Source organism: Odontesthes bonariensis, chromosome 1, assembly GCF_027942865.1.
Source record: "Odontesthes bonariensis isolate fOdoBon6 chromosome 1, fOdoBon6.hap1, whole genome shotgun sequence".
Classification (NCBI taxonomy): Eukaryota; Metazoa; Chordata; class Actinopteri; order Atheriniformes; family Atherinopsidae; genus Odontesthes; species Odontesthes bonariensis.
Window position 1 is genome coordinate 4,227,929 of NC_134506.1, and position 22,352 is coordinate 4,250,280.

The following is a 22,352-nucleotide window of genomic DNA, read 5'->3' on the forward strand; positions in this document are numbered from 1 at the left end:
GTTTCTTTTCTTGGATTGTTTATGAGTAGTAAGACAAATGTAACTATGTTAAATGTGTAGACACAGGACTGTCTTCAGGTCTGTATGTTCGCTTACTGAAAAAAGTTTTTTTTCTTGATCTTAGATTTTTTTCTTTGATGAATTGAGCATAAATATTATTTTAAAGCCAAATATATCAAGTAAAACAAGAGTAATACGGTAAAATAGTAGGGACTTAACACAAGTTAATTATTTACTCAAAAGCACAAAGTCAGCTCAGTCACATTGAATCGACCACATATTTTTTCATTAATATATTCTCCCCATGAAAAAAATCTTAGAACTATGTTATGTGACAAGTACAAGTCAGCTCACTGTTACTGTTGGAAATGTATATGGCTTATTGTATCTTTGAACAGTCCCTCCAGGATTTCGTGATTATTTTTGTGATTTTTTTTGCAATCAAAACCACTGATTTTGTGGTTCTACTTTAGAAATATTTGCAAAGAATTTTGAGATTTTTTTTCTCATTAAAACGCTTCCAAAATCTACATATAGAAGAAAAAAGATGAGAGAAAAAAAAACAAGCAGATAGATTGGACACACAAACATTTTTATTCTTTAAAGAACTTAAATAGCTTGATATCAGCAGACACTGACATAACCCATATCCTGAACAGCTTTAAATGTTTCATTTTGTGATTCAGTTACTGTCGTTTGCCTCTGTCGTTCTTTCTTCTTAAAATGTTGTTCGGCATGTTGATGTCTGATTCCGTGTAAATGGTCGTCAATTGTAGACTTCCTTCGGTGGTCAAGTACCTTATTGCAAGGTGTGCAAAATAATTTCCCCCCACTCTGATGGAGAACAGAGGGATACTGCTTTGCTCGGTCATTTGCGCTTATGTGTGATGGTAAATGTGACTTTTTTTTAAGGCCTCAGTATGCTTCTCCGTCGCTATCCGTCAATACGTCTCCGTAGTCCGCCCTTTCGAAGTTCTCCGTCGGGCTGTCAGATACAAAAGGCAGTTCACCTCCCGATCAGTAGGCATCGCTACGTTAGACGACCCAATCTTGCGACGTCTATCGTGAAAGTGGTTGATTGATTGTTCACCTTCCGGCTCCGTTCCACTCCTCACAGTGAACGATGGCGACCAAGAGAGAAAGACTGTTGTTAGAGTTAGAGTTTGTTGAAATTGAAATACAAATAATTTTGTTTAAAAAATGGAGAAGGGAACGGGAGTGTGGCGGTGTTGTTGTTGTGAGAGGAGGGTACTAACTAACCGGAAAAGTGATTCCGCAAACACAACCCTTGCGGTCTCCGTCTCTTCGACGGATAGATAGAAATTTTGGCCGACGCACGCAAGCTACGGAGAGTGTCCCCGGGAGGGTCTCTGTTGACGGAGAGGGCTCTCCGTAGGCGAATATAAATCAGCCTTTACGATCGATCACATATCAATCACCGACTATAACTTGACATCAAGTAAGGCTGAAGCAGCAGTGTAGTACAAGTAAGAAATACTGCCACCTGCAGGTGGGAGTTAGCAGTCACTTAAACCCAATTATTTTTACCATTTTTGTGGAAAATTTGCAATAAACACAATTATGCATTTGCGCGAAAAAATGCTGGGATCTGTTGATTTTGGGTAAATTTCCATGATCGCGGAATCGCAAAAAACTGGAGGGACTGTTTGAAGGTAACTATGGACCCAAAGAGAGATTTTTAGTAAATAAAGTAAGAAGAATGAACTCATTATGACTGCACTGATACTTTCGAAAATGTGCAGGACCTGCTATTGGGATTCTAACACCGATTACTCATCACATTTGCTAATGCTATATTGTGACTTGGATGTTTTGTCTGGTTTTCCATTGTCAACAGCAGTTGGTATCAGATGTTTTGTAGTACTTCTTCAGTTAAGGTTCCAAAAAGTGAGCACAATTAACATTAAACATTTAAACAATAAACATAAGCAGCATTTGATACAATTGATCATAACATTCTATTACGGAGACTTGAACATGTTATTGGGATTAAAGGAACTGCATTAGGCTGGTTTAAGTCATATTTATATGATAGATTTCAGTTTGTTCTTGTAAATAAAGAATCTTCCTCATGCACCAGAGTAAGTCATGGAGTTCCTCAGGGTTCTGTGCTTGGACCGATTATTTTTACTTTATACATGCTTCCATTAGGTAACATTATTAGATGGAATACATTTCCATTGATATGCTGATATTATCTAAGTGCCTTGAGATGACATTTGTTGTATTTGGCGCTATATAAATAAAAATGAATTGAATTGATGATACTCAGCTCTACTTATCTATGAAACCAGGTGAAACCAATAGGCTGGTTAAATTCTCTGCTTCTAAATTCAGACATAACTGAAGTTGTTATCTTTGGACCCAAGTGCTTTTGGAATAAACTGTCTAGCAATGTACTTTATATGACATTTCCTTGGCTTCTAGTACTACAGTGAGGAACTTTAAAGTTATTTTTGACCAGGAACTGTCCTTTGACTCAAATATTAAAATGATTTTTTGGACTGCCTTCTTTCATCTCACCCTGTCTCAGAGTGATGCAGGAAAAACTAGTCCATGCATTTGTTACTTCAAGATTGGACTACTGTTATTCTTTATTATTGGTCTGTCCCACATATTCTCTGAAAAGCCTTCAGTTGATCCAAAAATGCTGCAGCCAGAGTTCTGATGAGAACTAACAGGAGAGATCATATTTTCCCAGTTTTAGCTATCTAAATTAGAGGAACACCACTGTCTCTCTAGCTTTCTTGCAGTCTGCTTTAAAGCACGCAGCTGTGAATTATACCAAGGAGCCAACCTCTTCTGACTGATTACCTTCCTTTTCAGAGGGGCAACATTGTCCAGTGCTGTACGCATTGAAACTATAGTGCTGTCAACAAGAGAGTCAAGTGTTGCTGGAGTAAAGTTTAGGTCGTCGTCCTCTGTCATATCTGCACATGGCAGTGAAGAAAAGGATGATGGAATTAATTCTTTAAATCTGGTTACAGCATCCTCTGATAGACACCTTCTATATGAAAATTTCTTCTCAGAAACTGTATAGTCAAGTAATGAAAACTCAAAGGTTATCAATAAATGGTCAGATAAGACAGGGTTATGAGGGAACACTGTTAACTGTTCACTCTCAATGCCATAAGTCAGCACAAGATCAAGGGTGTGATTAAGGCAGTGAGTCGGTCTGTGAACACTCTGAGAAAATCCAATAGAGTCCAATATAGAATTAAAGTTGACATTCAGGCTGTCATTTTCAACATCTACATGAATATTAAAGTCACCCACTACAATGACTTTATCTGTACTCAGCACTAACTGGGATAAAAACTCTGAGAATTCAGACAGAAACTCAGAATAAGGGCCAGGTGGACGATACACAACAACAAACACAAGAGGTTTCTGGGATTTCCACTTTGCGTGGGAAAAACTGAGAATCAGAGATTCAAAAGAGCTCAAACTAATCTTGGGTCTGGGACTGATTAGTAACCCTGATCTGAAGATAGCTGCCACTCCTCCTCCTCTGCCTGTGGTTCGAGGAACGTGAACATTTAAACAGTCAGAGGGAGTTGCTTCATTAATGCTAACATGATCCTCCTGCTGCAGCCAGGTTTCTGTAAGACAAAATATATCAATATGATGATCACAAATCAACTCATTCACTAACAGAGACTTCGAAAGGAGAGATCTGATATTCAGCAAACCACATTTAATAGTTTGATGTTTACCACCTCATCTGACTGTCGGTCAGATGAGGTGGCTCGGGCATCTGGTTAGGATGCCTCCTGGACGCCTCCCCGGTGAGGTGTTCCGGGCCCGTCCCACTGGGAAGAGGCCCCGGGGAAGACCCAGGACACGTTGGAGAGACTATGTTTCTCGGCTGGCCTGGGAACGCCTTGGGATCCCCCCAAAAGAGCTGGAGGAAGTGGCCGGGGACAGGGACGTCTGGGTCTTTTTGCTCAGGCTGTTGCCCCCGCGACCCGATTCCCGGACCAGCGGAAGATAATGGATGGATGGATGTTTTTGTTCAGTTAAAGTTTTTGTTTTAATTTTTTTTTGCACAAGAGGATTTGCTCCTTTTGTGTTAATTGATTGGGTGGGTAGCAGCAGGTGGGAAGCTGCAGAGAAGTGTGTAAGACTACAACTCTGCATCCTGGTCTGAGCCCTGGGTTGTCATGTTTTAGGGTGGCAAATAAATTCTTCCATATTTCTAGAAATGAAAGCTGCTCCTTCCAAAGTGGGATGGATGCCGTCTCTCCTCATCAGACCAGGTTTTCTCCAGAAAGATTGCCAATTATCTATTTAGCCCACGTTGTTTGCTGGACACCATCTAGACAAACAGCGATTGAAGGAGGACATGCGGCTATACATGTCATCACTGGTCAGATTTGGCAGGGGTCCAGAGAAAACTACGGAGTCCGACATTGTTTTGGCAAAATTACATACCGATGCAACATTAATTTTAGTGACCTCCGATTGGCATAACCGGGTGTCATTAACGCCGACGTGAATAACTATTTTACCATATTTACGTTTATCCTTAGCCAGCAGTTTTAAATAGGATTCTATGTTGCCCGCTCTGGCCTCTGGAATGCATTTGACTGTGGCCGCTGGTGTCTCTAATGCCACGTTTCTGACTATAGAGCTGCCAGTTACCAGGGTTTTGTCCTCAGCGGGTGTGTCGCTGAGTGGGGAAAATCTGTTTGAAGCGTGGACAGGTCGATGGTGAACAACGGGCTTGACTTTAGAGCTATGCCTCTTCCTGACAGTCACCCAGTAAACCTGGGGTCCCGGCTGCTCTGGTTCTGCTAGGGGGAGGCTAATGGAGCTAGCTACGCTAGGTGGCTCCACACTTGCTAAAGCGACCTGGCTCGCTATCGGTTGATTTTCAACAGTGCAGAGCCGAGCTTCCAATTCAGATAACCTCGCCTCCAAAACAACAAAAAGACTACATTTGTTACATGTATCGCTAAAGGAGGCAGAGGAGTAACTAAACATCTGACACACGGAGCAGGTGAAAGCAGGAGATGGAGGGAGAGAACTGGTAGCCATGCTAAGTTATTGGTAGAAGTAAAGTGATTATCAGTAGTCAAAGAGGAGCAAGAAATTCCACAGTACACAAACAAGGTAACAGGAAGTGATGCAATACATCTTACCACAAAGCAAAGCATCACAAAGCGTCCCCTCTCTTATCAGGCCCCTCTCTTGTGGAACCAGCTGCCAGTTTATGTCCCTCTCTACCTTTAAGATTAGGCTTAAAACTTTCCTTTTTGATAAAGCTTATAGTTAGGGATGGCTCAGGTGAGCCTGAAACATCCCATAGTTATGCTGCCATAGGTCTAGGCTGCTGGGTGACCTCCCATGATGCATCTCTCCTCCCTGTGCTCTCTTTACTCTCCATATGCACGGAACAATAATGTCGTCATTAACTTGTATTTCTCTTTCTCAGCAGTTATCTCATGTCTGTTGTTATTGTGCTTGTTGTTTCATCTTTCCTGTCCTCTCAACCCCCAACCGCTCAAGGAAGATGGCCACCCTCCCTAAGTGTGGTTCTGCCAGAGGTTTCTTCTTGTTAAAAAGGAGTATTTTCTTTCCACCGTCACCTTGCGCATGCTCAGGAAGGGGGATTGGATCGAAGTGAAGTTTCTGTGCAATCTGTTGGTTTCCTTATCAAAGCAACTTTTTTTTAAAAGGCTCTATATGAATTGGACCAATTTGGAATTAAATTAATTTGACTTGATTGGATTATGATTGTATGAGAATGAATTGGATTCTAATTGGTTTGAATTGGACTGTGTCTTTGAAGTGTCTTGAGATAATATTGTTGTGATTTGGCGCTATATAAATAAAACCGTGTTTTTAATTCAATTAAATAGCAAGATAAAAACACTGGAGGCCACAGATTGATCAAATTAAATCATCATCTGTTGGCATGACAACCACGGTTCTGCAGCAGAACTGAGGTCCAATATTTCCTTATTTTCCAAAAGTCTCTTTCATATAACCCTTCGAGCCAGGACTGATTTGCTTTAGTTTTGTATCGTGCCATGTGTGAAAGTATAGTGGTAGAATGGAGCTTGATTAGTTGATCAGCCACTGATACGACTCTGAACTGGCCAGAGAGGTCGTAACAGAGGCAAAACAATCCAGTGAACCAGACAAACCTGGGTCGAACCAAGTTACAATATAGCACAAGCACATGTGATGAGTAATTGGGTACATGCATCAAGTCAGCATCGTGGAACTCGCCACTTCAATCAATGGTGCTGTCGTCGCTAAACTGATTCTGCAATACCGTCTTGATTTGTGTGAGAACACAGCAATGTGCCGTTAAGGCGCAACCCATGTGTGAACGAGGCTAAATACAAAATTTGTTTGGAAAATATAATCCAGAGGAAAAATGGCAAAAATATGCTCATATGGAATAACTAACGGTGCATTTGATTTTTGAAATGATCAACGTGTCTTAAAAACTATCTCTAAGAGACCATAGCCAACTCTAACAGGAACAGAAACTATCCGGAGGTTGAGGTCAGTGTATCATGAGCAGTGCAGGATCAGGTCCGGCTGAAAGATGTCTATAAAAAGGAAAGATTATCGCCCTCCATTTTGAGCTTAACAAATTCTCTAAAATCCATCAGGGAATTTGCATGTTTATATCTACGCAGAACCATTGAATTAACATCTGAGCAGAAAGTAAACCCACCAATAAACATTTTCATATTAAAATGAGCAAAATATGATACGATGAGGCCTTTTGCCATTGTTGCATGCAAGACAGTCCTTATTTACTCTATGGAATGTTCTCCCATGAAGGCTAATGCTCATGACATTAACTAAGCTGTAACTTTTTTTAATCCATATGCTGAAGCAACACACAACACGCCATTTCCTGTTTGTCAGAAGAGAAATCTCTTAAAGGCATAAAAACTAAATGAAGCTCAGACTGACTCTTTGTTAGCTTTAAAGAATGCAACATCGTCACAGATAGAAATGAGAGATTACTGAAATCAAAATGTCAATTTTCAGTCTTTTTAAAGCTCATTATGAAAACAAATTCCACATCATCTAAATGTCCTCATTCATATACTTGTCAAAGCAGCACCCTGTAGACTCTAGTTGTATTTCTGTGTGTGTGTGTGTGTGTGTGATATGGGATGCATGCATTCCAGTCCCCCCCCCCCACACCTTATTCTCAAGCTCCTACTGACCCATTGTGTTGGGGGTGTTTTCCTCTTATCCTTGCCCTTGGCCCTATATGGCCCCTGAGCACCCACCCATCTTGCTAGAACGGAGGTGGTGTTGGGTCAGTTGTGGTGCAGGACACACAAATACACGCACACACAGTTCGACCCCCGCCTATCTGTGTTCGCGGATCACTTCACAGGACAATCTCCCTATCCATCTTTGCAGGGTCATTGTCGACCTGCCCTCAGCTGAGAAAGGAGCTTCATTCACAGGGAAAAACCCTCCTTCTCTGCCTTCTCTCTTTCACTGTGTGAGGGAAGCCCTCACACACTGTGTGTGTTATTGGAGGTCATATTTAGAATATGAACAGACATCAGGACTTCAAAGCTGGACATAGAATGTGTGTGAAGACAAATGTCACCACTTTAACACCCTTGCAAACTCACACGCAGCTTTGCTTAGAGCTGAAGAGTTAGCTGAACTGACTGGTATATTCTAGAATATATCAGTGGCAAAAATACACAGGCACACCAGTCAAAGTCAGAATGAAGAAGATAATTTACACCAAAGCAGAAAAGATAGCAACCACTTCACAGGGAAATGGCTGCCTTGTTGCTGGCAGGTATACCAGATATGCAACAGTCGGATTATGTTGTTTTCACCAGCTGTCACCAACATATTTACATGAATCAGTAAATGTGCTGTGAAAGGGTGTGTGTCTACGTGTGCTTGTGTTTGTACACACTTATACATGGTTAAGAACAAAAGCTTTTGCATTATGCTGAAAGTACACAAGATGCTGGGAAGCTGGGAAGCTGGGGTTAGACATAGCACGGAGGCTGGTGTGGGCTGTGAGAGATGAGTACTGAAAGTACCCCTTGAAGCATTTTAATCTTTACAAAGCTAGTTTCAACTTCTCCGTTTCGCATTAATACTTTTTTTAACGTTTTGATACATTTACAATAGTTGAATCTTTTTGGGTCGTACAGATGTAGAGATGGAGCATCTATCACAATGCTCTCTGCCTCTCTTCAAACAAACTCGCACTGCACTGCAAGCCCCAAAGATTAGACAGCAGAGCACCTGGTTTGCCAGCTATTGGGATTTCAACTTTAGTGCTCTCTACCGTTCATGAGATAACCATAAACCAAGTACCACCGACCAAGTTTAGTGGGCTCCCAGTTTTCAGACCCCACAGATACAGATAAATAATCAACAAATGCTAACATGTTTTGTAAGGAGGTGTATGAAGATGTTGACTAAAAATCAGCTTCTTAAGGCAGTCATTGTGAGCTTATTACACTGCTTTATATTTACAGGAAATCCCTTTGCATCTGTAACAACTGTCAAATGATGACAGAAAACAAAACATTAATGAACAAAAATCAAGAGCAACAATGCCGACATCGGCATTTCATAAAGACCTTGGGTGGCTGTGGCTCCGGTGATAGAGTTTTCAATCTGAGGATTGTTGGTTCTATCTCCAACTTCTCCATTAAGTGTCCTCGGTAAAGACACTGAACCTCCACTTTCCCCCCAGTATGCTGTGTGATTGTAAATAAAAGTAGTAGCTACATATCTTGAGTGCAAATATTTAATACAGAGCACTTTGATGAACCAAGCGGAGGTTAAAACGTGTAATACAAGCATGGACAATTTAACAACTAGGTATAACCTCCTCATACAACCTATAGACAGCTTTGCTTTCTTCTGTTTTTGGACATTTTCAAAGCTTCTTCGTAATCCTTAAATCACCTACACACAATGTACTGACATACCCTGTTGCTGTTAAAGTCTGAAGAGAAAATAGATCAATAGATTATCAGCCAGAAATTTAAAATAACAAACACCAGGGTAAAAATGATTGTCTAAATGTGATAAACTGATATTTCTGCACATGGGCTGGTTGGTAGTGTGATCAGTTGTCTAAATCGATCTGCTAGCTTCACGTCAGCTCTCCACTGTCCCTTTAAACGTCCCTCTGCTGTTACCATAAAGCTACTAGAAGAGCCTCACTTCAAAAGTCACATGCTCCTGCTCTCTTTGTTTCCCACAGAGGGCTTCTAACAACATGCTGCTGAGAAAAGTCATATAAATAGGAAATTCAGTGTGTGGTTTAAGTTTTTCTGTCTGGAGTTGCGGGATACCTCAATCATTTTGTTTTTAACTCAATATCTGACTAAATGTTCAAAATAAAAATGAAATCAAATATAAAAGTAAGATTAAAGTTTCACGAATGACACATAGTATGACTAAATTACTTTTTACTAATACTAAAAAAGCAGATGTTATCATGATGATTTGGTACATCTGTGGTAATTTAAGAGAGCTTAGGTCCAGTTGTGAGGCACAGGTCGTATTAATACTCCCCATAAAATATATGTCTGAAAAAGCATTTGCAATATATAAGTGAACCATAATACATCATTTTTAAAGTTTTCTGAATGAAAACTGAAAGTGAAGGTAAAAAGTTTGGAAAAACCAAGAAATATAGAATTGTCACATATGTAAACTCAAGTTAAACATATATGTTATGTTGATTTGTAACCCTCTGCAGGCATTACGGTAGTCAACCCCATAGCCCAGAGAGGAATTCCAGGAATGTGAAAAGCTCTGATTCATATTGAAACTAGATTAAAATGTGATCAGTTTATACTTTTAGGTTTTAAGTATACAGCCTCATAACTTGGAAAATTACAGTGTCTAGCTGATCTGCTTTGTATTGATCCATTGATACGGACTTTCTTAGGTCTCAAAAGGTTTTCTGGTTTGAATGAATGAAGCAGCAGAAAGTTGTCAACAGAAAATATCTGTATTGTTTCTTTGAAAGTCTATGTCAAAGGACTTTGATAGGGTTATCAATACAATGTCAACTTTTCCAGTGCAATGAACTTTTCCCCACATGAAGAGTTACACCAACATCTGCCTAGTAACAGCAGTTCCTCCCATTGGTGCAACTCCAGTCTCCTCCCGTCTGTGTGTGTGTGTGTGTGTGTGTGTGTGTGTGTGTGTGTGTGTGTGTGTGTGTGTGTGTCAGGAACAGTCTTTAAACTTCACTTTTTGCACTAAAAATGTCTTCATTCTAAACAGGCCTCAATGATTTGTTGATTCATTTTCAGTAAATTGGACTATGCTGAAATCCTCCACCTAAAACTGGACTCCAGTTCTACAGCAGTCCAGAGTTCCACTGAGTAAAGTTTTAATAATCTAGCATACAACTACATGTCTTCCCAAATATGTTGATTCTTACAGTGATCAAATTCAGCTAATTTATTCCGACATAGACCATCAAGTTCAGATCCAAGCATACATTTTATCCAACAAAGCAGGGTTCCTTTCACTGACAAAACTAGTCAAAACTCCAACAGAGCCAACCACAATGGACAGGTTTGGGTTGTTGATTTACCTGCTCCGTGTATGGGGAGTTTACTGTAGCCCTTTTTCATACACTAACAGAATCAGTCAGGAATTATATTAACAAGTATACCAAAACACAACCAAAAAGATGGCCTCTAAGATGCTGATTAACAGGGTTAAAAGTGTAGTTTTGATGCAAAGCACTCCCCCCAATATGTGGAGTAAATAGGATGAATGAATAAAGCAGTTTTTCACAATTCCTCCATGTGCTCACCTCATGTTAGCTTTGAGTGTTGCTGCTTTCATTCAGTCTCATGGAGACAGACGAGGAAGAGGGAGGAGGTCTGTTATCGCCCCCTACCGACAATAATATGCCCCCCCCCCCCCCTCCCCCTCCCTTCTTCCAGGTCAGCCGACAGACGTTCCCCAGACTCGGCCTCGGACCTCCCACCTCCTCCGCAGATGCTACCAGGAGGGGGGGGGGGGGGGCAAGGGGAGGTCTTTCCGTCTATCAGCTTCCTTCTGTACATAGGCTATAGAAAAATTATATTTATATGTATGTATATCCTATACTATATTTATTAAAAAAAAAATAATATATATATGTATATATAGATAGATATATATATATCTATCTATATATAGACAGATATATACGTATGTGTGTACATATATACATATACGAATATATAACACACTCCCTTCCTCGAGCACTCCTTAGCAGATTCCGTGTCTCTTTGACCCCCCCTCTTAACAACAGCTGACGTCATAACCCATCAACACCCCTCCACCTCCCCCCGAGCCCACTTGTTCCCAGTGCGCGCTCACTGATAAAGTTAGTGTGTGCGTGCGTGCGCATGCGCGCGCGTGTTAGGTAGCGCGGAGCAGGGTTTTTGTCTCGCTGAGCGAATCGTCTGATCCTCAGAGGGCTCGCGCACACCGAAGGAGTAGTAACAGAACGACGGCAGCCCAACAAGAAGAAAGTGATTTAAAAGTGGCCGACTGTAGCCTTGTGTCTGCTCTGCGTCTGCTTACAACGCGGGGACACTTCTAACGGGGCCACACTGTCGGCGGCGATCATTCTAAGCTGTTCATAGCAGAAGTATTATGGAGGACCAGCTGCTGTGCTGCGAGGTGGACTCCATCAGGAGAGCCTACCAGGACGTCAACCTGCTCAACGACCGAGTTCTACAGACAATGCTGAAGGCAGAGGAAAATTACCTTCCGTCGCCGAACTACTTCAAGTGTGTTCAGAAAGAAATTATACCCAAAATGAGGAAAATACTAGCCACCTGGATGTTAGAGGTTGGTTATATCCTCACTTTAACTTTCCATCTGTAAATAAGTAGCGCAGCCAACCTCACTAGTAGTCTGTTGCTGGCTTGGACTCGTGTGTAAACCCCAAAAACATAATACATTAGCGTTAATGTAAAAGTTTGTGCTTCTGAGATGTTACTGTAAGCTATTTTATTCCGCATGTCACTTAAAAGCTCTGAAAAGTAGCCTATATGCCCTGAGCAGCGCTGGGTGGTCCTCTGGCTATAGCGGCGATATTGTCTCCAAATCCAAGTCCTTTTCCACCATGAATACCTTTTAAAGCTTTATTTCTTGACTTATGTTTTCCAGAATCTTCTGAAAAGTATTAGGATGAGATTTTTTTCCAAAATAACAGCAATGTACACGTATGCAGTCTGGCCCGTGCCAGTAGCTTATTACGCGCCATCTTTGTTGTCGTGTATGAGGAAGATTTTAATATCGTTAAAAATCCATAATGCGAACAGCAATGACAGTAAAGCGATTGAATAAACCAGAAATACATCTTTACCACGAGTTGCTTACAAACTAACTGTTAACGCTTATTCGGCTGGTGTCAACTGGTAAAGTTTGTTTTGCCTCCGAGGAGTCAGCGCTGTCTGTGAAGGTCGCTGCGAAAATTTGACATTTTTTAAAGGTGTGAAATAAATCAATGGATTTTAGCTGTCGGGTTTGATAGATGACATGTTTTAGAACATTTACATGAACTTTTGGATTCAATTCTTTGTTGGCTTATATTTTTTATTAATTTCTGAAATTGTGCACTGGGGATCAGGGGGGAAGTGTCGCCTCCAGCGCGTGAAGAAACCTTGTCTGAAAAATATTTTTTTTTAAAATTCAGGGCAATTGCAATTCGGCAAATTTCATTGCCATCCGATCAGGCATTCGATGAGGATCATTTACATGCTAATTACACACAGCCTGGTAATTTTTAAATATTTCTAAATATTTTTTGAAAAGATGACGAAGTTGAAATTAGAGTGAAACTTGCGTCGACGCCACCTTTGTGTCCCAGTCAGAACTGACTGCAGACTAATTCCCGACTATTTTCACGACTGCAACACTTACTTGAATTGGCCGGTTCAATACAAAACAAGCTTTTATATCATGGGTTTACATGATTTAGGTTCCATGGCAAAATAGTTTACTATGAATAGCTTGTGATTAAACACGAAATTCAAGTGCAGAAAAATCGTAAAATGTTTTATTTCTTCTAATTTCGTTTCGGATGATTGTGGTCAGCATAGCTATTTAATGCAAGCAGCTGTGCGCGGACAAGGACACGGAGTCAGTGGGGGCAAAGACTTGGTAATGATTGGGGGAATTTCTTACTGCAAACAACAGTTATCTCTAAAGTGCGTTTCTCACCTCATAGGTTTGCGAAGAACAGAAATGCGAGGAGGAGGTTTTCCCGCTGGCTATGAACTATTTGGACAGATTTTTATCAGTGGAGGCAACCAGGAAAACAAGACTACAGCTTCTCGGAGCTACATGCATGTTTCTAGCATCCAAGATGAAGGAGACTGTACCCTTAACTGCGGAGAAACTCTGCATCTACACGGACAACTCGGTCCAGCCCGGAGAACTGCTGGTAATTGAGCTCTGCAGACATGGATGTTATATAACACATACAGTACATGATCAGCATGCACTGGAGGCCACATGACCAGAATACTAAGTTTTCCGGGTCATCTGGTTTGCCAGAATAACCAAGATTGGAATATATTGATAGCGTTGAAATGGCATAGATGATAAAAATAAAAGGTAAAAATGTGCAGCAGTATGTGAATGGCTGCTTGTTACTTTCCCATGGCGACTGGAAGGCCTCTCAGGTTTCATGAATGGTTTCAGTAACTGCCAAAAAAACAGAGTTATAGTGACATCTAGTGGTTTTGGGACAGAAGTGTACAGTTGGCAATGACAACAATGAGAGCGACAGTGACACAGTTTTATGTTTGACCTGACATTTAGTTTGTGCTGCGGTTTCTCATCTTCTGAATCTATCAGATGGGAGGAGAGACTTCAGCCCAACTTAATCATGTATAGTTTTTTTTGTTTTTTTTTTCTGCAATGGACAGCACCACATACTCTAAACAGAGTATGTGTTGCATGCAGTTATTTTAATATCATTGGAAGGTTGGTTGGTATATTAAGATATTCGAATAACTGCTTAGGTTGATATATTAGTTCTTCTTTTTATAGAAATATGGAAGTATAGAACATTGCTGCTGGGTATGTTAAGAGAGAAAAGTACATAAAAATGAAGGAAATTAAGTTCAGCTGTACACATACACATTCACTTCTACAATCATAAGCACTAATGAAATGGCAGCATTTAAGCTGAATGTCAAAGCAAATACAAGATGAAGTATATATTTCTCTACATGTAAGTAGCTCAGTGCATGAATGCTTCTGGTCTGGTCCATCCACAGCAGATGGAACTGCTGGTTCTCAACAAGCTCAAGTGGGATCTGGCTTCAGTCACCCCTCACGATTTCATTGAGCACTTCCTGTCCAAGCTGAAGATCTACCCATCCACGAAGCAGATCCTCAGGAAACACGCTCAGACCTTTGTGGCCCTCTGTGCTACAGGTGAGGTGGCCTTTTGTCTTGATATAAATTCCTGTCATATGAATATATGCATACACCCAACAGATTTTCATGGGTTAACCTGTATCTTCTTTACAGCCCGCTGTCTTGTTTTCTCACCATGACCGTTCCCATTATTAGTTAAAGCGGCGCTATGCAACTTTCAGTAATACGGGGTTTGTTTACCATGCAATACACACCCCAAAGCTGTAGGGGGAGCTCTGTAGAAAATAAGGCGACAGTCTAGCCATATTATATATTACTACTCTAGAAGCTAACCGCATTCAATTTAGCCGTCGACAGCTAATGGAGAGAGGGTGTGTCTTATCAGGCTACCTGGCTCGGCTCAGAGCCCTTTACGACCTGCCGTGAAGCAGTAGTTCTCGGCTCTCGTGTGTCGCGAGACTTCCAGAGGTAAACAAAGCACGCGGCGCCACAGGCAAAGTTGCAAGCGCTGTTTCGGGCTAGGGCCACCAGATGGAGATGGAAATGTCACCGTTTTCATCAGAACGGGTCAGCCAAGCAATCTGATGATTGCCAAGCAATTTTATGACCATGAAAAAGTTGCATAGTTCCGCTAAATATTTAGGTAATTAGTCATGAAGTAATCATGTGATTTTTTTTCTGTGAAAAGGACCAAGTGGTAGTTCTCTCTGGTGTGGAGTCAGTATTTGTTACCTAAATGTCAGGTGTCTGTTGCTAGAACAAACAGTTCTGAGAATATGTGGTGTCATATTCAATAGTTCTAATAATTTTTTCTTCTTTGAAGGAAATGACTTTTAGAATCGCAGTGAAAACTATGGATTAGAAGTTCTGTTTTTTAAAAGGATTGTGCTGTTTCAACAGATGTCAACTTCATTGCCAGTCCTCCGTCTATGGTGGCAGCAGGCAGTGTGGTGGCGGCTGTTCAAGGTCTGTACCTGAAGAGCCAAGATGCCTCCTTGTCCTCCCAGAACCTCACCAACTTCCTGTCACAGGTCATTCGCAGTGACCCGGTATGGAAACACACACTCTCTCCCATTGCCAATTAATGTGGAGGTGTCTCACACATCTCTCGAACCGCAATGATCTAACATCTAATATTGTTGCCTGTGTGCTCTCAGGACTGCTTACGGTCATGTCAGGAGCAGATAGAGTCCCTGCTGGAATCCAGCCTGCGGCAGGCTCAGCAGCACAGCAGCTCAACAGAAACCAAACGTGTGGATGAGGAAGTGGACCTGTCCTGTACGCCCACAGATGTAAGAGACATCAACATTTGAGACAACTAAGAGCGACATCGCTCATAACCTGATGACCAAGGGAAAGTTGTGATCAGAAGGCGTTGGTGGCAGGGTCGGGAAGGGCTTGTCTCATCTGAACTCAGCATCCCATCCTCTTTGCTTTTGCGTCATTTTGGACTACTATTTGGCCAATATGTCACTCATATACCCACTGTCCACTTTGGCTGCCAAGACAAGACAGAGTTCCCCGACCGCCATGCAACATACCCCAAGTCACGTTTTCTGCCAGTGTCCCCTCCCCTCTTGGGAAAAGAACTGAACACTACAGAAATGAACCAGAGAGAAAAGACGATGAATCTTGTTGATCTGTGTGGGCTGGAGTTGATGCCACAGAAACAGATATTTTAGTAAATGTATTTTTCTTATTCCCTCACACATTAAACTAGGAATCTTTAAATTACCACAGACTCAACTTGCCTACTAAAACATCCCAAAGTGTCATGTACAGTAGGTCCTTGTAGTCTGTCTTCAGGCTCTCACCTGAGCCCTGACATTTATCAAAACAGATATTCTGTTTTGTTTCCATTTCTTTTGTATTATATCTAGAATGTTTGAAACTATCCCGAGTTCCCATGTTTGTCTTGTAGTGCAGACATTCATTTATCTCTGCTTGCTTATGTTTAGTCACTTTATTGTATTATTTTAGTCATCATTTAGTCTTATACCTCTTCTGTTCCAAGCTTTTAGGTTTTTTTTAAAACCAGTGTAGTGAGTGACGCTCTGTTTTTATGATCCTAGAGACTATGGGCTGCTAATGTGGACAAATGGAAGTCTTTGTTCATTTCTTGACAACATTCATTTTACCCATTTCAGCTTGCTGTAATTTGATAACATCAAATCAATGCATACATAAGGATCAGTCCACAGTCTGTTATGTTTTCTTTCTCTGAGTAGTTAGACCTAAAACCATTCCAATGTTGTTTCTTAAAAAGCACTTTTAGTCAGCAACGCTGGCTCGACAAAAAAATCACAGTGATAAAGTTGGTAAAAGAATATGAAAATGGATTAGGGGGGTTGAGCTGAAGTTTCTCGGTGATGGAGATGGAGTGCAGCATTTATTTGCATGCAGTTGCACCTGGAACAGATTTTTCTAATGAGACAAAGAAAAGGCCTCTGTGGCAGAAACATTCTTTAAAACAATGCTGCGTGCCACAGTCTCATAGCCACTGGCTTGCCATAGCTTCCTTTCCGGTCTCGTAGAGTTTTACTTCAGCAGTGTTTCATGCAAGCAGAGCTGCTCTGATATTTTTGTCAGTTTAGTTAAACCTCAGCATGCAGAGCCAAAGGCTAAAACTTCAGAGGTAAAAGTAAAAAGATGTATCATTTTTATAGTTAAAATAATGCTTTATTTTTATAAAGTAAAACATATTATTTATTTTTATAGCTTGCATCTGACCGTGGCTCCACCTACTGATGTTTAACTCAAAAGCAATGAGCTTAACTCCTCCTTCAGAGCAGCCCTGCAGTCTAGAAACATGGTAAAACTTCAACTCTGGTTTGCCTCTTAATTACCAGGACAGCATCTCTCCTGATACTCGACCTCAGTGTGAATACTGCTCATGGATTATGGGAAATGGATGAAGCTTAAAAAAAGAGGAGTGATGAGGCTATTGACGTGATTTTGCACAAACCTAAAAGACGTGGGCTGCATTTCTTGGGGACTTGCCTAAAAAAGGTGGAGAGCAAAGCTGGCAACAGTACCAAGGGGTAAAAAGTGGCAAAAAGGGTGAAGGCTCACCGAAAGGTGTGTCTTATTGCTGTAGAGTTCAAGTCAGGGCTCTTACACAGGATGGAGCCCTTTCTGAATCAAAGAGTGGAAAACTTACTGAATTCTGGGAGTGTGTCAAGCTGTGTAAGAACCCCGTACACTAGGTTTCTGATTGTACATTAAGGATAGAAAGTAGGAGAGAAACACTCCTTGTATTCCGCTGCTATAGAAAATAAGTCCCAGCTACGTGTTTAAAGAAAAAAAGATGACAAAAAAAAGGATTTTAAAACAATGCTTTTCTCCTGTTGTTTGCTGCTACATTTTGGTTGTTTTTGTTTTTTTTTTGTCTTTGTTTTATACATATAAATGTCAATATACTGCCATTCTAGGGTTGAATTTTCTCATAGAAAATTGTGTTATTGACATCCTCATTTGTTGTTTTGTGTAGATTCTATGTGATCAGTTTTTTTGTTTATAATTCCGTAATATGATTTTCGCAACTATTCCAAAAAAAAAAAACAAGGAAAAATTAGACAGTGTACAAATATATGTTGATCCACAATACCTCATGTGACAGTCAAGATCTATCTCTAATTTTTAGTCTTTTTATTTGTTTAGTTATTCTATTCTACTTGTTGGTTCGGTGCCTACCAGCTGTGTTCAACCTGCTTGAGGTGAATCATCACGATGGAAACCAGCAAGGCTAGGGCATGCTTTGACACTGGTGCCATAACAGAAAATGGGATATGTATGACTCTGTTGAGTGTTAAGCTGTCTCAGTGAGAGAGACTTTACCCCCACGACCCCCCATAGGCCTATAGTGGCCATTCTTCCTCCCCCTTTTTATATTTATAAAGACAAAAAGCTTTGTGCTCCAATTTTCAAACTGTCAATGAGTTGATTTGAGTTTGTAAATAGATTCAGTGTCATGCTCAGTAAGCCATAGACTGTTTTGTTGTTTTCACAAATCTTTCAACACAGTTGTGTCTACTTCATGCCAGTTGCCTCCAACTGGGACAAAAAGTGTGTTCATCTTTGTGTCAACAACACAATAAAGACATGAATTAGATGGAGTCTGGAAAACTGCCTGTCTGTTTTTGTCAAGAGGAAAATGATTTGTGATTAGACTGAATCCCACGCCACTGTAATAGAGAATGAACAGCAATCACAGCACTGTAATACAGTGTAGATGTTTAGGAACAGTTTTCAGCTTTCTATTGATACACCACGACACTTACTCTTGTGTTACTCCACAAATGAGAAGACATCAAGCCACTTAATGTTACCTGCTGCAAGATGAAGTGCGGGGGATTGACATAAAGTTAAGAACAGTGTGTTTATTATCATGAAGGAACATGTTTGAAATGGAAATGAGATCTCTTAAATATATGCAGGCCTTCTCAATAAACAGTTGCACTGAAAATGCCATAAAAGCCAGTAAGTGCTGCAGGTCTGTGATGCTTTTGGCTTTTAACCACATCTCAAAGTGAAGAGAAATTAGAGATAACAAACAAAACAATACATTGTAAAAAGTTAAACCACCAGGGCACAGGAGACTAAACGTGACCTAAAGTCATTGTACAAATAGTGTGCATTCGGTATATTAGTCTATAGCAGTCAAATGTCCTTGCGCTTCAAAGCATTAGTCCTAAACAAGAAACATCCCTGTCATCTACATTAGATTGACTCAGGTACACCAAAAGATTACTAAGAGATCATATGATCAGGCATTTAAAATCATCTGATGTGCAAGTTGTGAAAGAGCTGCACCAAAAGAGAAGGAACTAATCCAGACAAAAAGCACTGTGTTTTCTGCAGGGCTGCTCTTACATTCTCTCCCTCTTCTTTCTTCATTACCCACGCAAACAATGTTGAAGCTGCTTCGTTTAGTTGTGTGAAGAGACCAGTTCTAATGATGTGATAAATGTAGCAACAATGGAAATAAAACTCCCCTATTGTGGCTTTGGATCCCTCTGAAAACAACGTGAAGCACAAACAAAGAAAATTATAAAAAAGAAAAGTTTATTTTTGTTCCCAGTCATCAATTTTTTGTCGGTTTAAGACACAAGCAATGAAAAGCATTTCTCAACCTCCCTTCAACTAAAATAATGTTTGTTGGATTTTTGGTGAACATGATTTGGTGCTTTTTCATTTCTAAAGATGTATTTGCAACTTCCATGCATCTCGTCAACCAATCATGTGCAATGTGTGTAATTAGCCCATTCTATTATGGTTATTATTCTCCACTTTTTACTTTTGCCATCAGAGGTTGTAAACCTGCTGGTGATGCTAAATCATGACTTCCGGCACACAATTTATAAATGCTCATGAATGAAATAACAACAACTACCCTTACCCTTGAGATAGAAAGTGCCAACAATTACATCTTCTGTCAGTTTATGTCAGTATATGACAGTATGTTAGTATATGTCAGTATATGTGAGTATATGTCAGTTTATGACTGTAAGATTTCTGTAGTGTTGCAACAAGGATTTCGAGTTGATATTGCAATTGCCTTTTAGTGTTGAAATTGTGATATTTTTCTTTATTATAGCATTCCTGCTGCTCTCAGCCAACTTTCCTCACCATTGTGGAAAATGTACCTGGAGACAATCAGTAAAACAGTCTTTTTTTTTTTTAAACAATCTTTAATTGTATAACTCACATTGTGTGAACACTGAAATTCCACAGCAATGTCCATTAGTTTCAGAGGACAGGCACTTTAACACCTGGAAATGGGGTTAAATATACCTCAAAGCTATCATTTATAAATCAAAACTTTGGATATGAATACTCTCAAATTAAATGTGGGACTCCTCATTTTAAGCCCATAGTTATTCGATAACTATGACTTGAATTATTTGGTAAGCAAATAAAACCACAGAAATTGTGCTGTTCGTGCCAAAATTTGGAAACAACAAGGAATCAAGTGGAAAAGAATAGGTGCCAAAATATTGTCATCCTGTACACCACAGGAGAGTCTGAGAAACTAGGATTTTCTCCAAACAGAACATCCCAGTGCACTTAAAAGTGCATATGCAGTCCCATGCAGTGAGGAGCCCCCTGACCTCTATATAAGGTCAAATTAAACCATTCCAATGGCACAACACAGAAGAGTCAGTTTCAGGTCAATACTTAGCAGCCCACCTTCACCTCAAAGATAATGGAAACTGGTTTGAGAAGGTGAAGTCCACATCATTGATAGGGAAGACTGAAAGAGGTCTGAAAGAGGAGAAAAATAATCAATCTTTTTTAAATGGGGAAAAAACAAACTCTCTTCCCCAGATGGTTTTACAACCATTTACACCTTGGATCTTGAGACCTGTTGGTCAGGCAATAAACATCTCTCACTGTTGAAAATTTCCTAAACAACTGACAGAACTGGCAAGTAGGTCAGTGACAAACCTGTGACTTCAATGACTTTCAGAGTGTGAATTTCCCAACAACAGAATATAATCCATATAAATATAATCCACAAGTCAGTCAAAAGTGAGGATGAGAGACAAAGTTTCCTCAAGAACCAATAAAAGAATTCCATTTGCCTTATATTCAGGCACTTGGGAACATTTCCCAGTGCTCCAGAGTCCTCCAACAGCATGGTCTATGTGAGAATGCATGATTATTTTTGTCACTGTGCTATCCATAAGATGTAGTGATGTACTCACTCAGTGTCAGTTGCCAAAAGAAAGTATGTAACAGACCGATACACGCAAAAACATTTCAAACTTTTTTTGGATGTAAAAGGATTTTTCTACCTGTGAATATTTTAGCTTTTCTATGCTCTAGAGTGGCTGCATGTGAGAACTCGAGTTATATCAGTCAGTTAAAACTGAAGAGGCCTTTTAGATGAGACGCAAAACATCTTTCAAGAGCAAAGATGTCCAACTGATTTCCAAAACAGTTTTGGAAATCAGTTGAAAAACAGTCCTGATTAGTGATGTGCTGTAAGCAAAAATGTGCCATTTGGACCGCATAATTCTTGCTTTAAATCTTGCATCTTCTGCTCTTCTTCCAGCTGCAACCTCAAAGTTCTAGCCCGTCTCACACAGACAATATGTTGTAGGGTACATGTGTCAATGGAAAACTGCTGTCAGTGTCTGGAGTGGATTTTTTTTCAGTCATTTACTCTCCTTGTGGCTTTTTGAAGTAATGTACAGAGAAAATACAGAGGAAGCCCAATGAAGACCCAGAACGTGTTCGACACAATGTGTTGGAGCTATATGATGACTGAGTGAACTTGTGCTTTGAATTGTAGGCCTCGTGTACCATATGCTTAACCAGGGGGAAGTTACTAAATCTAATAGATGATTTAATGATTAATGTTTTTTCAGCTGCTGATTAAATGCAGTTTTATGCTGAGTGATCAATGTCTATGTACTCAGAAATAGCAACTCACACTCATGGTAGAACTGTAGAGTTTGTACTTTACGTATTTTGTGTGGTTTTTACAGTGAACATTTTTTACTTTACCCAAATTAAAGGAGAGAACAAGAAAGTTGTATCTGAATCCAAGAGGTTATTGTTTGGCAAATGATTAACAGGTGTGTGTGTGCATGTGTATGTGTGTGTGAGTGTGACAGTACTCTTGATTTGTTATGCAAGGAATGTCTTTGATGGGGTTTCAGTGTGGAGGAAAAGGCGTGAAAGTCTAATCCTTTCCCACAGGCCTGCCAGCGCCGGCTGAACCAGCAGCAGACAAAGGCCCTCCACACACAGACGTGAACACACACAGACATTTGGGATGGCAATAGCTCAGAAGGAAGAGTGGTTGTCTGCCAAGCGGAAGGTCAGAGGCTTGATCCCTGGCCTTCCCAGTCTACATGTTGAACTGTCCAGCAAGATGCAAAGTATTGGTGTGTGAGAGTGTGTAGGATAGAGAAGAGTGTGACAGCATAAACTAAAAGTGC

The 22,352-nt window shown here is 40.4% G+C and overlaps 1 protein-coding gene across 1 annotated transcript; it reads left to right on the top strand.

Moving 5' to 3' along the window:
- The first annotated feature begins 11,458 nt into the window (after nucleotides 1–11,458).
- ccnd1 (cyclin D1) lies at nucleotides 11,459–18,518 on the top strand. Its single transcript, XM_075464247.1, has 5 exons — nucleotides 11,459–11,859; nucleotides 13,244–13,459; nucleotides 14,301–14,460; nucleotides 15,304–15,452; nucleotides 15,561–18,518. The coding sequence occupies exons 1-5, from the start codon at nucleotides 11,662–11,664 to the stop codon at nucleotides 15,714–15,716; spliced, it is 879 nt and encodes a 292-aa protein (XP_075320362.1). The 5' UTR covers nucleotides 11,459–11,661; the 3' UTR covers nucleotides 15,717–18,518.
- Nucleotides 18,519–22,352: the final 3,834 nt, after the last annotated feature.